Source organism: Carassius carassius, chromosome 5 (genome assembly GCF_963082965.1).
Source record: "Carassius carassius chromosome 5, fCarCar2.1, whole genome shotgun sequence".
Classification (NCBI taxonomy): Eukaryota; Metazoa; Chordata; class Actinopteri; order Cypriniformes; family Cyprinidae; genus Carassius; species Carassius carassius.
The window spans coordinates 16,127,991-16,154,871 of record NC_081759.1 but is presented as its reverse complement, the minus strand read 5'-3'; the positions used below and the strand labels follow the sequence as shown (position 1 = coordinate 16,154,871).

Here is a 26,881-nt window from a genome sequence, read left to right as displayed (position 1 = left end):
TTCTCAACGGCCGTGCCCTTGCATAACAAGGAGTCTACTGTGTCCTTTGTGTGAATCAGCATGCACATTGTCTCTCCCTTTTCAGGAACAGTATGAACTTCAGTGAGAAAGATTACATAATGCTCAGATTATGGGCAGAAGAAACACTGGACAAAATAACAACAAATGTGTGAAAGATTGGACTCAGGTCTTTCTCAATCTTCTATTTAACATCTTTATTACAGATCAACTCTACTTGTGATTTACATTCACCAAAATAAAAACAAGAAATGGAAAAACTAGAAAAGGAAAGACAAACTTTCACTGTTGGCTTGACAAAGTCTTCTGAAGTATGCAACAGGGTGGTTTCATCTCAAATTTGGGTCAAACATGGACTAACCCAACTGATGGGTTAATTTTTTCAATAGATTTTTTTTTTATCAAAAAGTTGGGTCAAACAAAATTGCTATTGTGTTATGGTCTATGGGTGCTAAGTTATTTGAACAGTTTCTAGGGCAGGTGTAAAAACAAATGTAAATGTAAATGTACTGACATATAGAGTCAATGTGAAAGTGACGTGACATACAGTACAGCCAAGTACTCGGAATTCGTGCTCTGCATTTAACCCATCCAAGCACAGCAGTGAACACACACACACAGCAGTGGGCAGCCATTTATGCTGTGCCTTGCTCAAGGGCACCTCAGTCGTGGTATTGAGGGTGGAGAGAGCGCTGTACATTCACTCCCCCCAACCACATTTCTTGCCGGCCCGAGACTTGAACTCACAACCTTTAGATTACAAGTCCGAATCTCTAACCATTAGGCCACGACTTCCCCCCATTTTGTTTTATGTTAATGCATGTAAATGTACTGACATACAGTATAGAGTCAATATCTGTATTTTTATATTAACTCTATATTGTATGTCAGTATATTTACATGCATACACATAACAAAAAAATGTTGTTTAGGGTGTACTGAATGGTTGTTATGCAATTACAGTATAGTATTCTGTTAAATGGTTGCTATGGTATTCTGATGTTTTTTCCCCCCAAAAAGGATATACAGTACTGGTTGAACAATATACTGTATCCTGGTACTAGCAGGTAAGCTAAATGTTAAAAAAATATTCCTAATATGTTGAAATTTTTTTTGAAAATAGCCTGCTTTTATTTGTTGAGACATGCCTTTACTTTTATTGACCCGTGAGAGATGTTTGCTATGTCTGAGTCGTGATGCACGAAAGGGATGTTTGCTAAAGCTTTATTTTGTAGTTCTGCTAGATGACATTAGTAGCGCAGACACAATGCTAATGAAAAGCCCATAGTTGTAATTAAACAAATATAATTAAACTATAAATAATCTGTAGGACTGTGCCAAACTGGTGGATTTAGCTTAAAGGCTTTGTCAAGCCAGCGCAATCACATTGACGTACCCAGACATCTCTGACAGCAAAACTATCCTAGCGTGTTAAATCCACTAAACATTCACAATGTACTTTTGAAAAAGTGTATTAAGGATAGTTCAGCCAAAAATTAAAATTTTGTCATTATTCATCCTCATGTTGTTCCAAACCAGTAAGACATCACAAATTAAGATATTGTTGATGAAACCTGACCCTTCATAGACAGCAGATGTAAGTTACAAGAATACTTTTTGTTTGCAAAGAAAATAAAAATAATGAGTTCATTTAATGAGTTCTTCTCTTCCGGTCGGTCTCCGCCACCATTTATTTGTGTCGAACACTGACACAGAAAAGAAGATTTTTTTTCATAAAGTCGTTATTTTTGTTTCCTTTTCAGACAAAAATACTTTTATAGATTCATAACATTACGGTTGAACCACTGATGTCACATGGTCTATTTTAATGATAGCCTTACTACCTTTCTTGCTGTCTATGGAGGGTCAGAGAGCTCTCGGATTTCATCAAAAATATCTTAATTTGTGTTCCGAAGATGAACGAAGATCTTACAGGTTTGGAATGACAGTGAGTTAATGGCAAAATGTTCTTCTTTTTTTCATCCCTTTAACATGATAAAGCTAAACAAGTTTGAAAAGCAGAGTTTTGGAGCATAAACATATATATGTCTTTACAAATTTACATACATTAAGGCAAAAGTATTTGTGCAGGTCAAAAGAGTATCTGTCTTTTTGCAGCATGTGCATGGGCTCTGCAAAAGTGGTCAGTGCTATCATTTATGTTTTTGGGGAGTCTCTGGGTTCCTGTGGAGGGGTGGATAGATCCCTAGGTATCCTGGCTGGAGACGATGACGCAGGGCGCTGAGAGGCCCGACTGGACTCTCGGCTGCGAGTTGAGGAGGAGGCTGGTGGGCTCTGACTGTGTACCTTCCTCCGGCGATGGTGCGGTGGAGATTTAGTGGAGGTGCGAGGGTATCTGCGAGAGGAGCGCGCTGGCAGCTCAAGTGAGTCGGATGGAGGAGGTATTGAGCTGCTGTAGCTCGGAGGGCTGCTGCTGTTGGAGGTGCATGTTTCACACATTGACGCTGGTTCGCCAGGAGGAGAATCCTGAGGATGTCAAGTGCAGGCATTTACAGTCTTTACACGCCTACATCAATGCACTTTCATTTTATCAAGACATGCAAAACTAAGCTGTTATTGTAGCACAGAAATATGATAATCTCATAACCTATTATGCTGTACAGTATATAAGAATGTGTGGTGAAAGCATAAATATTAATGTTTAATGTAAAGAAATGTTGCAGTCAGGTGAATGCTGGTTCAACCTTTGTTCTCTGAATCATAGACAGCTTTACTGAGGTAATGAAGCACTCATCCACTTGAAAAGCTATTTTTAAACATAAAGCAGGTATGATGGGAGAGGGGGATTAAATAATGATGTGATAATACCTTCTCTTTTAGGATGTAAAGTGATACAGGATTCCTGAGCTCATGATCAATCATTATTGGGATGGCATCATCTAGAAAGATATAAAAATTTAAATGGTGGAGCAGAGAAACATAGCGGTATTACTGATACGTTTTATTCGCTTTTCTCACAAAATTGCTTTCTCTTGTCCTTACACTTGTATATTTACTATATTAAATAACCATTTGTTGCAAATTGTATGTATTGTACACTTGAAAATAGCATATTTGACCAAAATGTCAGCATCGTCAGGACGCTGAATATATATTGATATGGTGAATGTTTAAATAGTTACCAATGAATAGTACACTACATTTTGTTGTAAATCTGTGGGATACTGATTAAAAACTTCTTATACATGTTTACTTTGATAAGAATGAACTTGTGAATAAGCTGTCCTCAATGATTCCTGATCTTTTTTGATAGCATGGAAGGCAACATTACAATGTCTGTTTAACAGAATATTTTTTCTTCTTTCGAATTGAGAGACGAGTCAACAGTTTTTATTCCCGTGGTAGTAAACAATAAAGCAGATATTTTAACTGATAATTTTGTCAGTTCACTATACTGAGGGTTATGGTTTATGGCAATCAACAATACATCAGAACATTTCTTTTAATTTCTATCATAATTCATTAAAAAGGTAATACATGGACCTGTTTGCTTAGTGTGTATTTGTTGTTATCAACATTTAATATGGACAGTAAATCAATACGAAGAAACATAATTATACACACCCTCTGGTTTGACATCTTGATACCTGATGTAATGGTTTTGTTGAATAGATCTTGGTTTAATAGTTTTGGACTTCTGTCTTTTTGATCTGTTAATTAAAGTATTTGTGGTGACATATCAATTGACACCATCATATTTAACTTAAGGATAGACACAAGGGGCAAAGAAAGAAAAAAAACATACTTCTTTGATGGCTTCCAGCAAGCACACACAGTTACAAGAATGACAAGGACGAAGATGCCTACTGTAGACAATATGATATAAAGAGAGCTTCTTTCTGGAAACAACAGAACATTTTTAGCCATTTTCAGCAAACATGACACAAATGAATGAATTTTGTTCAAATAACCCGTCCTTACTGTAAACGGTGAGTCTGACTAGTGGACTTCTCATGCTACTAATGGGGTTCTCCACCATACAGCTGTAGACATCATCATCAACAATCTGAACACGTGTGATGGTCAGGACCTTCTGATCCCGGGACAGCAGAAGACGGGTCTCGTTTAGTAATGGATGACCACCTTTTGCCCAGCTGTAGGTGGTCTTAGTGCCTGTTTCATGGGTGCAGTTTAGTGTGAAATTCTCCGTCAGTTCCAGCACAGTGGAGGTGACCATGTTGACTTGTGGCTTAGAGATTGGCTCTGGCAATTTTTTAGGAATGGTTTTATTGTTATGAGTTGCTGGTATCAGTAGATTAATTACAATTATGATTCTGTAATGTTTAATTTTTCTTACCATCCACCGTCAGATCGATGCTGCTTTCTCCAGTGAAGGTGTCATCCGTGATGGAGATCTCTACTTCATAAGTGCCCTCATCAGACAGCCTGAGGTTATGGAGCAGCAGCGTCCCATTCTCAAACACAAGGATACGGTCTCTGTATTCTGGTCGCAGGTTACCAATGATCTCCGTACCGATGGACTGGACCACTGTAACGGGTTTGTCCCTCTTCAATTGCCATTTGATAACAGGAGGGTCCAGACTGGTGCTTGAGTAGCGGACCGAGAGCAGAGCTTCTCCACCTACTGTCCCTCTGATTAGAGTGTCAAGACTGGTGATGTTCACTCCCTGAACACATGCTGTGACATAAACAATCTAATTTAAAATATGCCAAAATGTGAAGAGGCCAAGTCAGCAGTGAAGTCATTATCAAAAAGTTTATAAAGAGTCATTACCTGAACTGTTGTTGACTGCACTCAAAAAATATGTAGGCCTAAATTTAAGATTTCTGTTTTTGAATTGCATGTAAAATCTGGAGTTACTCAATTGTAGGAGAAAAGATTACACACTATATAAATAAAAAAGTATAACATTTTTATACTAACCTTGGTTCATTAGAATTCCCCTATTGTTTCCACACACAGGGAAGATTATACTTAATTTGTCAGTTTGGTAAGGCATCATTCTGTCTTCTATTTGACTGTCACTGCACATAAAGCTATAATAACACTCATCAGATCCCATTGCAGAGAGGGCAAAAACATAACTTAGAGAAAGTGCATTTTCACAGTCCAAGACACCTTTTACAATCCAACTCTTATGATATTGACGAGTCACATTTGAGCATATTCAAGCCACAAATGGGTAACAACTCTGTTATGACACTCTCGGGAACAGCAGGCGAAGTAATGACAAATAACTAACTATATAATCAAGCATAGTTCTAGCAATATACACTACAATTTAAATTTAAAAGTTTTTGGGAGAAGTATTTATGCTCACCGTGGTAGCATTTATTTGATTAAAAAGACAACAGTAATATTGTGAAGTATTATTGCAAATAAAAAGTATGCATTTTCTATTTGAATATTTGAAAATGTAAGTTATGCCTGTGAGGGCAAAGCTGAATTTTCAGCATCATTATTCCAGTCTTCAGTGTCACATGATCCTAGGTACTATAGGTTCACGCATCACTGTCAATTTTCCTCTATGTCTTGACTCACTAATGCCATACATGGCATTAATAAATATCAATGCTTAATTTTAAAGAAGATTTGTTTTACTTTTGTACTGTATTTTTGGGTCATCTTTTAAAGCTGTTAGAATTCTAACGTAAAGCATCGAAAATGATCATTCTCTGTCTGATAACCAGCAGAATAAAGGCTGTGTGGAAACAGCCAATATCCTTGGTAACTGCTTACAGTGCGAAAGGCCAGCCAGAGATGAGCACACAAAAGCTTGAATTGTTTGGCCCAATTTCCTGGCATGAAAAGGACCTACTGAGCGACAAACAACCAGTTTGATTAGATGAAAAGTGACACACGGGGCTCCTGTGACTCTGTTGATGCCAACATTGGCCAATTGTACAACACAAACAGCTTCTAAAGTATCATGATGTGAGGATAGGAATGGGTTTTCATGATGTTGTAAATAGCAATATAAAGTACACTGAAAGTCGTCTTTGTCCTTCTAGTAACATTGTCTTTGCTATCTAATGCTGCTATCTGTAACACTAGACAACAAAAACCAATAGAAACCAAAAAATATATATATTTTTCATTTAAATGTCTAAATATCATTGCATTATACAACCCAATATAAAATCAAATGGAATTTATTTTAACCCTGTATAGTCTGAAATGTAATTATAGTCAGAATATATATATATATATATATATATATATATATTAGCAGTGTAACGATACGCGTATTCGTATTGAACCGTTTGGTACGAGGCTTTCGGTTCGGTACGCGGTACGCATTATGGACCGAACGGTTCGTTGGACTAATTAATTATATTTGGAAAATAAAAAAAATTGTGAAATATAATGATATGCGTTCAACAAGGTAGCCCAATAACCCGAACGACGTAACAGGCAACGCCCCTGACACCCCCGAAGAAGAAAAAAACACCAACTTATATGTTTATGTTAGGCTACTCAGTCAGGCGCTCGCTCACTCAGCAATACAGACTGAAGGCGCGTTGCAAAATGGCCAATGCGTTTAACAGGGAATCCAAAGTGCACCCAAACACCAGACCTGGGGTGCGTTCTCCGAAACTACCTTAACGCTACGTCGTTCTTAAGTTGTACCTTAAGAAGTACCTTATCGTTAATACGTGGTTTCCGAAACCTTCTTAGTTAAGTATACCTTCTGTAAGTCATGCGTTCGTAAGGTTGGTCTGGAGCGCTCTTAGCTATACCTTATCGCTGCTTACGGTTCATACCGCTAGTGGCCACCACTACGCAAAAAGATTTTTTACATCGCAGTTTAATTACACATAGAAAATTTTATATGAACTTTTAATATAAAATCTGATTTAGAATTAAAATTACATTTTTACTTTACTTTAAAATTATACACATAAAATACTTAAGTTGTTATAGCCTACACCCAGTGTATGGAAGTGTTTTCATTAATAAAGTTTCCATACACTAATGGTTGTTAGCTTTTTTAATTACTATCCTAAGGCACATCAGCTGGCGAACCATTTGACAGAAAAGGCTTAGGAGTCTATATAAAGAAAGATGAGTTTACACAAACTTTATAGCTATGGCAGCGAGACAGCGAGTACTTGTTTTAAATCAAAGACGGCGGCGTCCGCGGAGCCAGTTAGTGTATGTCAACTACTTTATAAGAGAACATTTTAGTCCACTGACTACCATGTCAGAAGAGACCATTGTAAAAAAATTTGCCTGCCACGGGAGCAAATTCTGCAGCTCTTGCATCTTGTTGGCCCAGATTTGTCAAGACAAACTCGACGGAGCTACCCCCTCAGCCCCGAAATTCAGCTGCTGGCGGCTCTTCGTTTTTATGCTGTGGGGAGTTTTCTGGAGGTTGTTGGGGATGGATATGGGCTGAGTAAGACCTCAGTGTGGCTGGGCGATCTCTTTTTGCGGACTTTTTTCCCCGACATAGTGAATGTCGGTATGTCTCTCATGTTTGCGCTTTTATTGAGGAAATCATCCAATTACAGAAATGAGCGATTTACGCCAATAATGTGATACGGCTGGTGGATAATCAGCATACGTTGTGGAGAACATTAACACACTTATGGCCGTGAGGGTTTGGGATTGTACACTTGCTAAATTATAAACACATACTCATATTTATTTCTGCATGTACGTATTTCAATAAGCCCCGATAAATGCAGTTTGTACTATTTCTAAAACGCTTCTTTATAAAGAACATTGTTTTCTCAATACTTTACCTATACCGCTGTGAAGGAAAGAGCGCACAATCGATCATCGAGGCGTCGATATCAACCTATTCAGCGCCTCCACCATGGACAGCAACTGCTAAGGTCGAACTTAAGAAGGTTTACCTTAAGCTACATCCTAAGGTATAGTTCGGAGAACACACGTAGCAAAGGTATACCTGTAGTTAAGGTGTACCTTTTGAGTATTCGTAGCGCGCTAAGAGACAACGTTATCGGAGAACGCACCCCTGTTGGTTATTGGAGGATCTTCTATTTCTGGTCTGTTAAACGCATAAGCCATTTTGCAACGAGCCTTCAGCGTGTATTACTGAGTGAGCGAGCGCCTTACTCTGTAGTGCAGTGATCCTCACTATTTTTTTCACAAGAGCCACATTGGCAGAGCAAAATCAAAAGGCGAGACACTTTTACGACAACATACTAAGTCACCTTTGCAAATGTGCATTTCTACATATAAACTGGACATCCCACAAAAAAAGAAATAACACGGCCAATACATTTTCGTTTAAGAAAAGATTTACTTTAATAGTGGGATGAGCGAAAGCTGGCATGCATGTCAAACAAAATGCCCCCAAAAGAAAAAAAAAATCTCTATGTTTTCAGTGCTGATGCATTCATGTAACATTTAAGGGCACCTAAAAGCTGTCACAACGAACCGGCAAAATTAATGATTATGAATATGTAAAATATAGCAGAAGACATTTAATTTTTTTTTATGTCTGTCGGCTAGAAAGATGCTGACTCGTGATCTTCGCAGTAGTGAACGCGCATGAGAGAAATGCACATTTCATACGGGAGGGAGAGCAGTCTGTTTTCTTTCGTTTTGAATTGTTTTGTTTAAAAGTAGACATTTCAATCTTTATATATAGCCTATTTGTCGGGTCTGTGAGGCAAGTAGGCTATACGCTGAGTTTCGGTTCATTCATGAGACAAACTCCAGGTTCACACCGGCTCCTTCGTATCTTGGTTATCTATTTTCTATTTACTTCTTATTAAATCCAGACAATTGGTTGATGAAACCTTGATTAAAATTAAGATACAATTAATACAAAACGAAATCAAATTTAAAGACAGGCTTTGTGCTTTTTGTTTGAGGTCTCAGTGAAAGTTTTAAAGCAGTCTTAGTGCGACTTATATTGATAGGCTACACCTGTATGAATTCTCATTTTACTTTTTGAACTCCATTATTGAGCCGAGTTTTGCTTGAAAATAGTCTACTGTTGATGACTGTGCAAGACTAATGGATTCAGGGTCAGGCTTGAATGAGCATGCTTCAGACTCGTGGTGTGAGCAGAGCGAAATTGGAGCGGGAATTGCGACGCTCCGTCCACCGTCCTTTTGAAATTGCCGCTCTGCGCTCTGTCCAAGATCCGCCCGCTCGCGCTCCCCGCTCGCTCCCGCCTCACATGCTCTGAAGGCAAGTGGCAGTGTGATACTGTAAGCTACTATGCGAGCCGCCAGTTATAGCTTGACGAGCCGCATGCGGCTCGCGAGCCGCGCAATGAGTAATAACTGTGCTGTAGTGGAAAACGTAGGTTTTAAGAACATGCTTAATGTAATTGAGCCCCGTTACAATATTCCTTCACGAGCCCATTTCAGACAGACCGTAATTCCTGCTTTGTTCCAAAAAACATAAGCCCTATAGAGAACCAATTGAGTAAAAACACACTCAATATAAAGAGTTATAGAGTTCCATATATAAAGTTACATCTTTGTATTTGTTCATAACTAATATAACATTTTCATTTTTTTTTATAAGGAGCTGTTTTTGTTTTATACAGTATGCTGCTAAGAAAACACCATAGAAGATGGGTAAAGAATAGCTCCATCATTGTTCAATGTAAAAAAAAAAAAAACATACTTTGTTAGTTTTAATAAATAAAACATTTTTATAAAAATCAAGGAAATTTATCTGCTAATTTTTTCTTTTTGCTGTAGGCTATCTAAAACGTACCGAACCGTACCGAACCGAACCGAACCGAACCGTGACACCAGTGTATTGTATCGAACCGAACCGTGAATTTTGTGAACGTTACACCCCTAATATATATATATATATATATATATATATATATATATACACACACACACACACACACACACACACACATGACCCTGGACCACACAATCAGTCATAAGGGTAAATTTTTTGTAATTGAGATTTATACAACATATGAAAGCTGAATAATACACTTTCCATTGCTGTATTCAATTTTTATGTCCAGAAAGTAAGATGAAATTCTGTAATGTAAATAAATTAAATCCTGAGCATACAACTTACATAAAATGCATAGAAATAGCAGCTGTCACTCTATATCGCCCAATAATATTCTTATTCTTATTCCCAATAATATAATATAGTCTTAGTAAGATGATATTTATGATCAGTGCTCTGTAGTTTTTATTGTGAATGCAATACAATGATAATTTAGTGACAAAAAATGTTCCTCAAAAGCCTGATGCATATTTTTTTACTTTTGATACTATTTTGCTTTTGATACTATTTTAACCTGACTTTTCAAAAAAAGTAAAAACAGTGAATTAAACCTAAGTTGCTTCAGTCCAGTAATGTTTTTTTCTTGAAATTTTAATGAGAATATAAAGTCAATGGTAACACTTTATTTTAAGGACCAATTCTCACTATTAACTTTTTGCTTACTAGCATGCATATTAATAGCATATTGGGTGTTTATTAGTACTTATAAAGCACATATTAATGCCTTATTCTGCATATTCTATATTCCTTAATCAAGTCATGTACCCAAAAATTAACAATTACCTTACTAACTATTAATAAGCAGCTAATTAGGAGTTTATTGAGAGAAAACACTTAATAGTTAATATTTCTATAGGCTGCTGAAAAATACTGGAAAAGATTTTCAAGGCAAAAGACGTACCAATTTACTAAAAGGCTTTTTACATGCTAAAAATATAAAAAAATATAATTTTGATGAAAAATGGCATGTAGAAGGTAGAAGATTGTGTACAACATTTTTTTCAACAAAGTTTAGATTATGATGGTCATTTAGGGCCTTATTTGCATATCACATATGATATAGGATTTATAGGGGTTAAATAAAGTGCAATAGTACTTTTTCAAGCATAGCATTTCATAAAAAGACATTTGGCTCCAAATGAAAAACAACAGATATTATGTTATTAAGATAAGAAGTATTGTGACATTTTTGGCTGCCAAACATCCACAAAAACATCACACTGATTCCAGATAACTGATTAAAAGATTCCAGAAAAGCTCAAAAAGCAATACCAGTTAAAAACTTTAGCATTTTTTTGTTTGCTACTTGATTTGATATTTTTTACCTTATGCTATGAAATTAATATATCACAGGTGTGATAGAAGAGCCCAAAAGGGTCTAAATACAATACAATACAATATTTATTAGTCTACATCAATAGATAATATAGTTATGTTCTGGTTTCTATTCATCAATAAATCAGTCCGAACTAGACATTGACCGGCAATGACATAAATTCAATATAAAAGGGAAATTGTTCTTTAACTTCCAGCCATAACTACGCCATAAGCCCTCAGTCAATGCCAACAGTGCAGCATTGTTATTTGATAAAAAGTTACATTTGTCCCTCTTACCTGAATGAATCAGAACTGCAAGAATCAGGAGGAGAGGAGCAGCAAAAACAGTCGATGCCCAAGAGAAAGCCTCCTTCTGTGCCTTCATCTTGGGACTAACATTCACAGTCTTCCCAAAACAATTAGCATGATTTGATCACTCTGAGCACGTCCCTTAACTCTGAGTCTTGCCATCCTTCCAAGGCTGGGCTATGCCATTGCTGCTGACACACACACACACACACACACACACACACACACACACACACACGGATTGGCACTCACACACACACGGACGGGCACTCACACATACATGTGCATGTGTGCATGCATTATCACAACCAGTGTACTATGATGGCATGTTTGTGAGTCGCTGAATGGGTCTGTTTGTGTAAGAGGGGAGAAGGGGGTTCTAATATATGTGTGGGGAGATTGTTGTTGCTTCATGGCCTGACAGTTGTTTTTCACAAATCACTTTTTCTTTGATTAATTAAGATAATAATATAATGAAATAACAGGATTCTTAAAAATAATAATGATTATAATTGTGCAACAGGACTTATAAATATTATATTATCTTATATTAATTAAATTTGAGAAATTAAAATAATGGGATTAAAAAAATGACAAATAAAATAAAAACAACGACAATGACAAAGACAAAGCAGCATTTACAGTATTTTAAAGGGATAATTCAAACAATAACAAAAATTCCATTATCGTTTATATGCCCTCATGTTGCTCCAAACATGTATGAATTTATTTCTTCTGCAGAACTCCAAACAGTTTTACAGCAGTTCCCATTGGCTTCCATAGTATTTTTGCCCATATTTTTGGATGAACTATCTCTTTAAGACTCTGATAGAACAAGAACCAGCTGATTTTAGACTTTGCAAATGGGCAATTGACAAAATAGCAAGGACAAAGTAGATTTTAGGGTAAAATGTATTTTAATAGTTTCAAAATAATTATGATGAAAGTTATGAGTTATGATGTCATATAATGCCTAAATGAAACTCAGTCAATACAAGAACAGAATTTTGTCAGTGATTTGTCATTTATTTCCAGTAACGTTACTGGATTTATTTGATATATAAAATTTACCCCAAAATTTGACAAATACAACAATTACACAGTCTGTTCAACTTTTGCTGATTATTAGTAATTTTCTACATACAGTAATGTTATAAGCTGTTCATGTTTTTAATCAATTAAAACACGCTGTAGTAAAACTGTAGTAAAGATTTTGATATGCCAGGAACCTTTTAAACAGTTTAGATATGAAGCTGGGGTTTCATGGGGCATATTTATACAATGCTGCCCTCCACTGGTTTTAAATCACCAAATTGACCCTTCTTTCTCTGTCCCACTATAAAATGGACAGTGTTTCTTCAGGGTCTCCAGGTTGACTTTATCTCTTAATGAATAACAGTCATTCATTGAACTGGGGCAAACACAGAAAGGAAGGAAGGAAGGAAGGAAGGAAGGAAGGAAGGAAGGAAGGAAGAAAAAAAGAAAATCTTTCCTGTACGTAAACTACAGGCTAGGTGCTAATCACCTTAAAGCAAAGTGAACCTTATCCAAATTCACATTAACAATTATGTTCACATTTCTCTTTAAAAACAGTACAGTAGAGTACAGGAAGTAATTAAGCCAGTGACTAATTCGTTTTCCATATACTGTAAGTCAGTGTAGGTGTAATGACCTCTTGTCATAAACAAGCTTGTATATGTCAGTATGAACATGGTTTCTGTTCTAAACAAAAGGCATATTTACCAACAAAAAAAGCAGAGATGAAAGGCGAACATATGAGCCAACAGAAGCAGGAGGCAACACTATAGCAGATTTTGTCTGTGTTGCCATTGGAAACCTGAGTGGAATTCATATTTCATAACTCTCCCACCCCCGGCTGAGTCCCTGGACGTGTCAGAGTGAGTGGGAGCCAACGTGGGCGTAAAGTGGGCTCAGAGGCTCCAAAGCAACTTAAGGCTCTCATCCCACAGCGCAACACAGAGCAGGATATTCAGTTACTACTCATGGATTCAGACATGCTTGGGTTGTTGCTATGATGAATTCCTTGAGTTGTGATTTGCTTTGATTTGAACTATGTGCCCTTAAGTGCCTGTTTTTGAGAATGGGTCTTAAAAGAGTATTTTTAGATCAGAAAGTAGTATTTTTTTAGAGATGTGTTAATATGTGAAAGAAAAGGAAATAACATTTTATGATAAACACACACACTTCTGTGTGTGCATTCATGTACTTGTTATTTGACACCTGAGGAAACCTATGATGTGCAGGTTGTTTGCTTGGGAGTAGAGTACACACATACAGCACTCAAAGTTGCTGGATGAACTTACTGAGACAAGCTCACATTGAGGAAGCTACGATCATCCCACTTGTCCCTCTTTTTGAGGGATCAGGGACAAATGTCTGCCGAGGTAGCTTAAAGACTTAGATTGTGGGTATAGCAAAAGTTTTCAGACAGTGGTCACCTTTTCTCAATCCTGATTGCTGGCTCGCACAATCTGGTGGATCAGGAGGCCCAGTCTCTGGCATCTTCCGATGCAGCAGAATGCATTTTGCTGGTGACATCTAGCTCTGAGGTGCTGGATGAGGTTGGAGATGGCAAAGAAATTGTATGCAGCAAGCCCTCTCCTTTTATCAGCCGCACATGTGGGAAACTATTGGATGTTATGGCCCATGCCACAGCTAGATTGGAACTGTGTCAGGAAGCCATGATTCTAACCCCCCCCCCCCCCCCCCCACCCCCCCCCAAGATGTTGAGGAGATGCTGGCTAGCTAATTTTCACAGGGTGAGGCATCCTTATTGAAGGGTCTGGTCTTGCCGTCCAAAAGGTTACAGACCAACTTTTGGTTGTTTGTCAGACCACATGGAGCAGTGGGTCAGGCTGTGGATGCCTTGCACAAGATGTGTTGCAGGCATACCTGATCTTCTGACTTGAATCAGGGGCAGAGATTGTCCCCTGAACAGTGCTGAACAGTGCTGAACTGACACCACAGACTTGTCCATCCTTCTTGATGCACCGGCACTCCCATTGAGACAGTCATGAGAGAGTTCAAAGAGGTGAGGACATGTGCCGAGAGGAGTGTGCTAGGGGCACAAGAGGTTAAGTGCTTACATCAGGCTCTGAGACTAGATTAATGATGTAAGAAACGTGTGTTGCAATAAGGGATATTGCACTACTCATGACAGTAATCTGGTAAATTCAGTACAGTGCTGAGGTAATGGATAAGGAGGTTGGTTGTGGGTTGGTTGCCATCCATTCTGGTTCCAGTTGCCTTCTTCAACTGGATAAGAGTCTTGAGATTGAAGGAAGATAAATGAATCTTTTCTCTTGAGCTACTTCAGAGCCTCTGGGACTGATGACATACAAGCATTCCATCAATTCTCCTCCAGCGTATAGCTGAGAGGTTATGAGAGTGGGCAGTTGGATGGCACGCAGGTCCAGCAGTAATAAACACAGACTCTGCATTGTCATTTGTTTTCAGTCCTAAAAGTTCTTGCTGGATTCACAGGGACTGAGTAGGTTTTGTTTTAGTGCTTAAAGAAAATTACAAAGTGTTAGTTATAGTGGGTCTTAGGTAGTGTGGCTTATTATCAAGCCAGGGTTTGAGCTGATCTCCCTCAGTCACACTCGGGACTTTAAGTAGGGCCTAAGCTCCCTTATGGCTCCCTTGGGATTTATCATCTAGCCTAGATGATAAAGAGTTACAGGGCAAACTGAATTATTTCTTGCTCTTGTTTGCCTCCCTTTCCTACGTAAGGTTAAGGATGTATGATCCCCTTGGAGGAATGGCAACACTTAATGTTTTAGTATTAAATTCTAATTTTGCAAAGATTGGGAAGCTTTGGGAGTATCACCACTATGTCTCACATGGGATGCAGCCATTGAATTGACATATTGAGTCAATTTATGCTATGCCCACAATGTTTGTGCATATTCACAGCCCAGTGAGGCATACATTCTCTCAGCATGGCGTAGGGGGCCTCATAGCAAATTCTGTGCAATGTGCCCAGAATCTATCCACATCTGCACCCTGATTTTTAACCACATATAATATGTCTTTTACACTCACGAAGTCTTGTGCCACTGCGCTATTTTAACTGCTTGATATCATTGAGGAGGCCGAGTAGATGTAATGAAAACTCTGTCAGGGGACAGGGCAGGAAGAGATAATTACAACACGCTCTACTTTTTCCTGCCCATTGTGAGTTGTGTACTGTAATTAAAACATGAGTTCTAGAGGCACTCTATCACTGCCAACAAAGAGCACTCTGTGGGAAGAATGGAATGTCAGCTAAATAATCTGCTGGTAAAATGTATGTTTAACCAAGGCACGTTACAACCAACAAGAGTCAGGGTTTGACTGTTTATTGTGGTTTTTCCAGGAGACTCCCAATGTAACCTTCAAAATCACCCCCCCCCCCAAAAAAAACAAAAAAACACACACTAGTAAACAAGAATTAAAAACAGGAGGAAGTTAATCCTTGTCAGTCATCATTATGAGTATGAGTATTTAGATAGTACCATAGGTTATAGCGCAAAAAAAAAATATATATATATATATTAAAAGTAAAAAAAAATAAAAATAATAATAACATAAAATAAATAAAAAAATAACAGAGTGCTATTTAAATAAGTAACTACTGCTACAAAACCACAACCGGAAAAGCTATTTAGTTTATCTAGAGCAAGATAACATGTCATATGCCCCTGCAAAGGATAAGCTGTTTGGTAAATGGATGGATGAATAATATTTTAATGTAATAAGTATACCAAACAGCCACCCTTCTTGCAGGACTTGATTTTATGGGCCTGTGACATTTTTGCCTATTTCTGCACTATAGAGTGCTGCAAGAATGAAATTTAGGATTTCAGCACTTCCTGTTCTGTTTCCCTGAAATTATGACAGAATTGTCATTTTTAAATGAACTATCCCTTAAGTGTACTTAAAGAAAGAACGCTTTCATGACTGTGTTTTTAACACAGTTAAGCACACTTTTAAAAAGTGAACTGTAATAATTTTTAATTAAAAGTTTAAAGTACATTTCAAATAACTGTCTCAATAATCTTTTGTTGTGCTTTAAAGTACACTCATTTTGATGTCAACTAATGTACTAAGTAATATTTAAAGTACTTGTTTATAATTGTAACTGTAGTGTGTTATTCAGTAGTGCATTTAAGTTCATATACGGTACCGGTATTTTAGATGTACTAAACTACAACTTAATTATGAATATTTCTAAACATTACAAGTAAATATATTTAAATTAGTGATGTCAAATGATTAATCGTGATCCAAAAAAATAAATAAATCTATAGCTACTTGTGTATACAGCTGTGTATATTTAATATGCACACACACACACACACACACACACACACACACACACACACACACACGCACACACACACACACACACACACACACACACACACACACACACACACACACACACACACAGTATATATATATATATATATATATATATATTTTTTTTTTTTTACATGCATTTATGTATATATTTATATTCATATAATTTATATTATATTTAATATACAAATGTTACATGTTTTTCTTAGATTTATACATGCATATGTGTGTATTTATATAAACATAATAAATACACAGTACACACACATATACTATGTAAACAAATTTTATTTTGGATATGATTAATCGTGATTAATCGTTTGACAGCACTAATTTAAATATATGCTTGTCCATATATTCCGCAGCACACTATAACCATATTTTAAAGACAATAAAAGCAATTATTGAATTACCGTAATACTTTAGAATAGGTAACACCTATTAGTTGCTTATTAGCATGCATATTACTAGAATATTATCTATTAGTGCTAATTAAGAACATATTAATGCCTTATTCTACTTGACCTTATTCTACATCCCTAATCTTACCTAATACCTAAACCTAACAACTACCTTACTAACTATTAATAAGCAGCAAATTAAGAATTTATTGAGAGAAATGTTGTAGTTAATAGTTAACAAGTGTTACCTATTCTAAAGTGTTACCTAAATTACATATGTTCTACTTGAGCAAGTCGAAAACACTCTAAAATTTAGCTAACTGCATTTAAAATACATTTAAACTAAAACACATTTACATTTAATTACATATAAAATGCAATTAAGTGTCCAAAAACATTACATTCAGTTTGCAGTTCTATATTTTTTTCAGTTTTTTAAAAATAGCACATTTCAAATTGTGTGCTTCTGTGATTTCATGCACCAGCCAAGCAACTGCCATTGAAATTAATGGAACTACTAACAGAGCTTTCTACAGGTATTACAGACATCATTTAAAATCCTGAGCAATAAGTTCAAGAATGCAGTCCAGTGACATTTACATTACATTTATCTGTATGCATTTTGCAGATGCTTTTATCCTAAGTGACTTACAGCACATCTGCCCTATACATTTTATCAGTATGTGACCTCGGCACCGCTAATGCCATGCTCTACTAGTTGAGCTACAAGAACACAAGGTAAAAATGGATTTTACCAGAAGATGATCTGATACAAATAGACAGGTACAGAAACACAAATACACAAAACAACATTTACACAGGCAGGGTAGCATGCAAGGAGTCCATTTGAGCAAATCCATTTTTAATGAGCATCTGTGCTATTTGAAGGATACAGTCTCACTGTTTAAAAGATTGATTAAGCTGTGGGAATACTTCACTGAATCCCATAGATCTGAAATACACTGTCTGGAAATACGAACAATATTCTCAGTGCATCACACAGCTTGCATATATTTGTCATGTAAAACACATTTTTTTGACTAATTAAAAAAATATCTGAACAGTAATTAACATATTTATTATCATCAACACAAAAATTCCAATAGTAACAGATCCAATGAACACAGAAAGCTTATGTGAGGAACTTAATTTGCTTTATTAAACAGACAATAACAAAATGTATGCTAGAAAAACATTGGCTTTTAGTAAATGCATACTTGTATATTGTAAGATTCAGTACAGCCAAAGAAGTAAAGCACAACTTCAAACAAATCAACAAATCTCCAGACAGAGTATTTGGCTTGCCTTGCTTGAAGCAACAAGAAAAAATGCTTCAGATTTGAAAGCGGACAGATCACAAACAAACTTCTATCTTAAAATGAATCGAATTTATAATGTCATGCTGTGAACCTGTTTCAAGTCAGAAACAGACACTCAAATGCTAAAGGAAGAAGAGGAAAGTGTGAGAGAGTCTGTTAGTCAGGTGGCAAACTCTGCATGTAGTTTGAATGTCGATGCTTTCATATCATACACTGAAGGGTTCTTTTTAAACAAAAGAGCTCTGGTTATTGCAGTGATGTGCTATCGGGTGGTGATGAAGGGGGTCCTCTTAGCTACTTCTGCTCTCGTTGTTTCTGAAACAGATGACACATGTTTTTGTTTTGCACAATATTCCTGAAAGATGCTTATGAAATGCTGGCATTTACAAATGACTGTCTCATGTTCCTATGCATGAAAAAGACCTGCTGCATTCAAACCAAGAAATTTGTCAAAAGGCATTTAATCAAAATTTGTTTCGTCTAAAGCATTACCATACATAGGCAATACAACTGAGAAGGGTACTCACATGACATTAACTGGGTACCATCTGTATTATTGCTTAGCAACAAGCAATTAAGACGGTATTGCTAGGATACCATTTTAACCATACTGACGTCTGCTGGGAAAATTCTGATTCCAGACAGAAACGATTGTGTAGAGTTTGTGATAACAATAGTTCCAAAGAACCTTTATGGCTTTAATGGTTATTGTTATTTCTATACAAGATGGATTAAAATATAATCTAAGATTGATTAGGATTTCAATTTCTGCCTTAATTTCCCCAGGAGTGTAAAAAAAATAAAAAATAAAAATAAAATCACACACACACATTCGACTAACTGGAAAATGACTTACACAACTGGCTGATGGATTTAAAAATTTCACTAATGATTTAAACACAGAGTTGTATTTCTCTCTGCAGTGTTCTTTTTGGACAGTTTATACTAGTTATAGTTATACACCTTGTGCTGTTTCTAAGTAATATCTGCGGTTGAAAGATGTGGTTCTACACATAAAAATGTCTTGAGATAACGTGCTATAATAAAAAAAAACAAAAAAAACAATGACGGGCCACTGTGTTACTGAAAATGAATGCGTAACCACTTATTACAACTATAACACAGAGCAGACATATCATAAATAATTTTTATTATTGATTTAAGAATGTGTACTTCACAAATGTGAATCTAACCTATATAAATCAAAGTATTTATATGAAATAATTGAATTGAATATCTGTGCAATTGTTTTTTTTTTTTGTTTTTTTTTTGTGTGTCCCTTGGAAAATGTATTTTGATGTAGTGCCCATGCTGCTAACCTCGTCTCTAGGCTTGTCATCCTTCATTTTCTTCCTGGTCATGTGACCTCGAAAACCAGCTTGAATCTTAGCAGCAGCCTTGTTTGCAGCTGGGTCATCAAGGGGAATGTCCATGATGTCTTCATCTTGCGGCTGAGTGCATCCCTCCTGCAGTTCAGATAAAACACAGTCAGCCATTTTAGCTATGACTGCATGGCAGAAGAACAGTTACAGTTCCTTGTCAAGATGTACACTGAAATGTCAACGAACTTTCACACTGTAATACAACATGAGACCAATCTGTATCAAGAACACCAAGTGTAAAATGATTACAGACTGCAGAGCATGTTTGAGGAACTTACAAAAAGGAACCCTTAAGTTCCTGCAAGAACTCCAAAGATTGTCCATGGTTCCTCTTTAACCCTGTCGCAATGGAAAGGGTTTGAGGAAGGTTATAAATATATACTGAAATTATAAATTGATCTTGAATGCACCATAAGATATTTGAAGTACGTTCAGAAGGTGCCTTCAGAGGTCCTTTTCAACTGATCTCATTAGAAAATGTAACTATACTACGATGTAGATTTGTTCGACTTGATTTGTACGGAAACATATGAGCTTTAGAAGAAATAATGATAAATAAAACAAGCATAAACCTACCCACCTCTAAACCTAACTGCTATTGGGGTGTTAAAAGATCATACAAAAATTGTATGAATGAATTAGCCACCAGCTTACTAAAATAAATAGTTCTGAAATTGCCATTACAGTATGTTGGTTCTTCTAAAGACTGTAGTGGAATGTTGGAGTGGCCAATGGTAAAGTATTGTTACAGTCATGTCAAAACCTAAAGTCGGCACTCTGTTGCTCCCAAAGGAATTATTTAAAGGTATCAGCCCAGTTTTTGGTGAAAGGCCCATTAGAAAATTCCTTTGGGAGAAACCGTGCACTGGGTTTAGGTTTAGATATTGGTAAATGTGTTTTTATGCATAGGTACGAGTTATTTTTGGATGTGTGAACTTTCCAGCATTTACATTACCATATGATTCCTTTTAGAACTTAATCTTTTGCTATTTCTGTTCATATTACTGCTTCATTTTGATGAAAACATCCAGCAGGTGTAAACTGATACAAATAAAACTCTCTAACATTCAACGGATAAAAATGTAAATTCTGTCCTCATTTATTCACCCTCATGTCATTACACACCTTTCGTTCTTCTGTGGAACGTAAAATAATTTATTTTATGAAATGTCATAAAAATGTTTTGGTTACTGTAATGATTTAAAACTTCCTAGTCATCGGGAAGAAGGAGGCGGGAACTGGCGGACAATCAAACACATTTTAATAATACAAAATAAACACAAAACAGCGCACCAGCCCCTCACGGACGACTGGTGCGCTCAAATAAAAACCAAAACACAACTAAAAGCCCAGGCCTGGTCCTCTCTCGTCCTTCACTGTCGTCGCTCCACGGGGACCTGCGGGAACCTGGGGGTAGGACAGACGAGGCGAGAGAAAAGGAGATGGAAGGAGGAGCGACAGAGACGAGAGAGGGGAGAGAGAAAAAAAAAAAATTCCGGTTCCCAGACGCACTGCTGCTCGGCCCTCCACCAACTGGGCGATCTCCTCCGCGGTGCCTGGCGGTGGCACTGGACGGCCCTCGGCGGATGGCACGACACCCCTCCGCCGCCCGGTGGACGGCGACGGCTCCTCCGGTTTTGGGCAGCCGGCAGGAGTCCCCCGTTCCCTGCTCCTCCGGATACCTTCACGGAGGCAGCAGGCTCCGGCCCCCTGGCGAACGGCGCCGACTCCTCCGCTCCCTCACGGATGGCAGCCGCCCCTCCATATCGTGGGCGGTCGGCAGCGAGCTCGCCCGTCCCCGGCAACTCGCTCCAGTCCACCGCCTCGAGCGTCCATGGCGGCATCCTCCTCGCCTGCTCTGTGGCACCGCGGATTCACCACAGCGGCGAGGGATCTTCAGCAGCGCGTCCCTCCTTCTCCCGGGCTTCGGCACCACTGTAATGAATTAAACCTTCGTATTCATCCGGAAGAAGGAGGCAGGAACCGGCGGACAATCAACTGAAACTTTAATAATCACAAAACAAACAAAACAGCGCACCAGCCCCTCACGGACGACTGACGCGCACAAAATAAAAACACAACTAAAAGCCCAGGCCTGGTCCTCTCTCGTCCTTCACTGTCGTCGCTACAGTTTTATATCCTTCCATCTCCTACGTGGGACTCGAGACCGGCGGTGGGCCGCAGGTGCCACTGATTTGCCCAATCATTGCCGGCCTCACTCCTTGTTCCCACGTCCCTCGGCCCCGCCCCACTCGCCACAGTTACCAACAATCTTTAAAATATCTTTATGTTTGCAATGACATGATGAGGGTGAGTAAATGATGACAGAATTTTCTTAATTTGGTGACCTATTTCCTTGGTGATACTTTTCCATTAACTTTTAAGTTTCTCTCACTAAAAGAGTTTCTCTTCTCTGAGAATTAAAATCATTAAAATACACGGTATCTCAAAGGCAGATGATTATGTGTAGGGGAGTGCACATTCTTTTTGTTTGATTTCTTTGATTCTTTTCTTCTCCTCATCCAGTGGGATCCAAGCTGTCAGCGGTCCCTAGCGAGCCTCGCGTTTCCGACAGCTCGACTAATTTTCCCTGCCTGCTGGGGGTGCGTTGCATTCAAGGGACTGAAGCTGAAAGCATTCAGAGCTTCGCAGGCTAACAGTGACACTCCTCTGAGGTTTCTGCACTGTTACGCAGGGATAAACATTGATCTATTACACAACAAGTGTGTCAAAAAATCCATTGACATTTTACCTACATGCATAGATTTGCATCCAACATCAAAGATCTGAGAATGTTCCCAACAACAGAGCTTTCTCAAGCATGACGGGAGCTGATCCTGAGACCAATCATCAATCAAGGAACATCTTGTGTGAACTTTACTTGTATGTCTCATCAGAAAGCTCTCCCATCAGTTTGGAACATGCAAATGACCATCTGTCTCATCAGTCAAAGCCACATCTTCAAATTTTACACAGATGATTGCTGTTTCTAGAAAGTTCTGAACCCTCCCACAAACACACAACTCGCAATGGATGATTTGTGTAATCAACCAACTGCTTGTCGTCCTGCTGTACAGAGAGGTTAAAACAATTAGGACAATTAATTAAACAGTTTTGCCAACTTGACATTAACCAGTCACAGGTTTAGTTTATTTACAGCCTTAGTTAACATCTGTAGTTTATTTAATCATTTTCATCAATATGTAATGTGGAAAAAAGCTTGTGTGTGAGCTGTGATAAACTGATCAAGCATCCAAGTGTTATTTTTTAGACACAGACATGTCACTTCTGAAAATCAGCACTTATGAATGCACAAGACCAGCTGTCAAACCAGTACCCTTCTCACCACACACAACTGCATACACAGCACATCTCCTTTAAGGTATTTCAGTCCTTTCACACAGTAACAAGTCTATGGAGAAATATTTCTCTGAGAATAAACACTACCAAATGTCATTCTCTGTACTGTTAATATAAACATATTGAAAACAAAACATGAAAAAAATGCAATCATTGTTTCCAAGAACAGTAAAAGTTTTAATATTCAACAAATATTATGTGCAAGCTGTGATTACTCGGTCAAGACATTGATACTATTGAATAAAGCAGGTTCTCTTAAATCCTCTTGTTGGTTTTAGCTGATTAATCTGGCTCTATAATCATAATGCAGATTCTCTCTCAATTTTTAATTAATTTGTAAGTTTAATATTTTAATGTAATTGGTGTCCATTAGTCCCGTAAATCCTAAAATCTTAATTCAACTAAATTATTATTCTTGCTGGATTATATCCTATAGCCTAACATTCAGTTTTACCTAACTGTTTAGAAATCAGAAATTGAGGATATTTTTTAAACAACAGACCTTTTGAAAATGTCTAGAATATCGCAAACACTGTAATATAACATCACAAATCTGCATAATTCATAAGTTTCTTTTTGAAACTGTACAAACATAAACACGGACTTCACTTACGTTTCGACAATCCATGGCTATTTGAGATGACAGGTTTGTGAAGTTTAAGATTTGTTGTCCAGTAAAACTTTGAAGAATATATCGGTAAAGCTGTTGCCTCTCTCTCTCTCTCTTTCAGTGTGTAGGGCGCTCTGAAGGCGCTCTGCCTGTCTGTAGATGATGTGCGCTTCAGATGAATGGACCAATCAGAGTGCGCGACACACTCCACATCACAGGCGAACGCTTATCACACGGTTTTCTTCATATGGACTTTCCTTCGGATTATTAACGATTGCATATTGTTTAAGTACATTCGATTTATTATTATTATTATTATTTGCAACACTTACAAAAGTTTTAACCGTTTGTCAACACGCAATCCGTGTAAATTTATTTAATCAGATTTGTGCCAGTTTATTTTGCTCGCCAGGCGTGGCTGAAAGCCTATTGCATTTAACATATTTTGTTTTCATAATGTCCATAACTCAATTCGTCTTCAAATCGTATACATATAGAAATCTACAATTTACATTGCTACATCCCTAAACCTTGTAAATAAACAACGTATGACGTATCAACATTTACCACAATCAGATGGATTGGGGGAAAAAACAAAACAAAAACAAAAACCTATTTAGGATGGATATTTCAGAAGATGTGCATATATGTATTGTGGCAATCAAATTTGCTTAAAAATCATTATTATGGCATCCTTAATTATCAACCTCCATGCTATTTAATTTTAATTTTAAAAATGTAACAAATATGACAGATTTTAAACAAAAAGAGCAAATTAAATTGGGAAACAAATAGATAAAACATAGACTAACAACTCTAAAATCATAACAGACAGCGTGGGTGTGTGTGTTAGTCACTCTCACAGTTGTGTGAAATCTAACCACTGCCCTAATCTGTGAACCCAATGTGAATCCAGCAGATACACTGAAAAGTGTTACAACCCTCCCCGTCTGGTCGAATAAGATATTTCTAGTTGTGGATGTAAATGAACAGATTGTGTGGATGTTATATAACAAATTGAATGAGAGAATCTGATGATTCAGCACTGTCATTTAACATCCACTAACATGAGGGCAAAAAATAATAAAAGTCTGAAATGAAATGATACTTCCTTACCCCATAATATTTTTTATCATACCATAAACCCCTGATTCTTCAGAGCCAAGCAGCACTCTCAACAAGGTGGTCTCCTATGGTTCCCATGGTAAGTATCTAAGGGTATTACTGAATAGGATTCTCTGAATATCATGCACCACAGTGGATTGTTTTTATATAGTCCACTAACATATACATTGTTGTATGCTGGTTATTAAAACATAAAAAAAAATCATGGTTATAAGACAAGCTGTCATAATATTACCATGGTATTCTTGGAAGTACATTGAAGTACCATGAACACCACCCGCTACTGTTTGAAACTTTGAAAGAAGTCTCTTATGCTCACCGAGATTGCATGTTTTGATCAAAATACAATAAAAACAGTAATACTGTTTTTACTACAATGTGATTTATTTCTGTGATGGCAATGCTGAATTTTTAGCAGCCATGATGCTACTCCAGTCTCACATTTTGTTACTTAATATTTGGTAGAAACCATAATACATTTTGTGCTGTATTCTTTATCAATTAGAAAGTTCAACAGCATTTATTTGAAATAGAAATCTTTTAACATTATACATGTATTTACTGCTACCATTGATCAATTCAGTGTATCTTTGCTGAACAAAAGGAAGTAAAATTTTTACTGACTCCAAACCTTTGATCAATATAGTGCAAGTACTATGGTAAAGAACCACACAAAAATCAGTGTGCCATGACACCACTATGGTTTAAAAAAATTTACTACCCTTAATTTGTAGGTCAAGGCCCAATCTATTATTCTGTGCTGACAGGTCAAAATGAACAAAGCTAATGTCTTATGCATGGTACTTTAAAGTGCTGTATCAAATGACATGCTTAATTCCAGTTACACATGTACAGCTACTGGTGGATCTTCTTTAAATGGAAGCTTTATCTTTTTCTTATTCATTCTTGTTATACAACCATTTTTGCTACTTCATACATTTTTAAATATAATATATAATTCAAGACACGTATAAAACAAGAACTTAATGTGTTTACATTAGCCACAATGAATTTGTATCAATTCAAATATTATTTGTTATCACAGCGTCTTTATGTATTAACATCTGCCATTGTTTGCAGCTATCAATGTCCTTATGATATGTTGTATGACTTTGACTAAAATAGCAAGTTGAACATTAAATGCTCTAAGGCTGAATTGTCTTTGAGAAGGATGCAGGCATATCAGGCCAGAATCCTTCAGGCACACATCCGTGTTTATGTGCTGAAACTGTTTCATGCAAGCTGATGTCAGAGACCCATAATGAATGCAAGCCAATGTGTCTGTAAAGATGAGCGCTGCTGGGCATTCATTCTGGCAGTGTCATTTCATCACATCCTAGATTAATTCTGATTAAAAAAGCATCAATCTAACATCAAAAAGGCAAATAAATTGGTAAACAACATGTCACTCTGTATTTTAAAACCTTTATGTTGTGTTGCACAGCAGCTAGGTTGATAGGTTTGAAAGATCTTAAATACATATCTTACACCCACACTAATTTTAAAATAAATAAATTAAACTGCAAGAAAAGTCCATAAAATAGGGCCAAGTGTTTTGCCCATATTTGGAATTATGTGTGTGTGTGAGTTGTGTTGTGTTTCTATACAGTATATGAACTTTATAATTATAAATAAAAAAATATTTAATTATAAAAGGATACAATTAAATATTATTTAATTATAAATATATACATTATGTTATATATTTTAAATGTACACAAAACTACACAAATTAATATGCAGATTTTTTATATTGCACTTTTATTGTATTTTTTTTTAACAAAGAAAGTGAATTAATGTTATTTAAACATCAACCCTCAAGTATTGTGGACTTCATACATGTAGCTTAAAAATGGTGTTTTGTGATATTTATGAGTATACTGCCATCCAGTGGTACTTTTATAAAAAAACAATATAACAATAATAAAACACTGACTTCTAAT

The 26,881-nt window shown here is 36.9% G+C and overlaps 2 protein-coding genes across 2 annotated transcripts; both read right to left on the bottom strand.

Annotated features, from left to right (window-relative positions):
* Positions 1–1,681: 1,681 nt before the first annotated feature.
* On the bottom strand, positions 1,682–11,600 carry hepacamb (hepatic and glial cell adhesion molecule b). The gene is made up of 7 exons (XM_059549891.1): positions 11,366–11,600; positions 4,337–4,678; positions 3,961–4,242; positions 3,785–3,878; positions 3,604–3,689; positions 2,848–2,918; positions 1,682–2,505 (listed from the first exon to the last, which is right to left on the bottom strand). Exons 1-7 carry the CDS (start codon positions 11,451–11,453, stop codon positions 2,176–2,178), a joined length of 1,293 nt encoding a protein of 430 aa, XP_059405874.1. The 5' UTR covers positions 11,454–11,600; the 3' UTR covers positions 1,682–2,175.
* Positions 11,601–18,274: 6,674 nt separating this feature from the next.
* nrgna (neurogranin (protein kinase C substrate, RC3) a) lies at positions 18,275–23,929 on the bottom strand. Its single transcript, XM_059549897.1, has 3 exons — positions 23,817–23,929; positions 19,781–19,927; positions 18,275–18,776 (listed from the first exon to the last, which is right to left on the bottom strand). The coding sequence occupies exons 1-3, from the start codon at positions 23,829–23,831 to the stop codon at positions 18,756–18,758; spliced, it is 183 nt and encodes a 60-aa protein (XP_059405880.1). The 5' UTR covers positions 23,832–23,929; the 3' UTR covers positions 18,275–18,755.
* Between the last annotated feature and the right edge of the window lie 2,952 nt (positions 23,930–26,881).

What these genes read in the sequence shown, in the direction of transcription:
- nrgna (XM_059549897.1), bottom strand. An exon ending in ATGACAAGCCTAGAGACGAG is followed by an intron (nt 18,777 to 19,780) that starts GTTAGCAGCATG and finishes CATCTGTTTCAG; the next exon opens with AAACAACGAGAGCAGAAGTA.
- hepacamb (XM_059549891.1), bottom strand. Translation starts at nt 11,453, where the DNA reads ATGAAGGCACAGAAGGAGGCTTTCTCTTGGGCATCGACTGTTTTTGCT. An exon ending in TGCAGTTCTGATTCATTCAG is followed by an intron (nt 4,679 to 11,365) that starts GTAAGAGGGACA and finishes TTTATGTCACAG; the next exon opens with CATGTGTTCAGGGAGTGAAC. An exon ending in AGTCAGACTCACCGTTTACA is followed by an intron (nt 3,879 to 3,960) that starts GTAAGGACGGGT and finishes TGTTGTTTCCAG; the next exon opens with AAAGAAGCTCTCTTTATATC.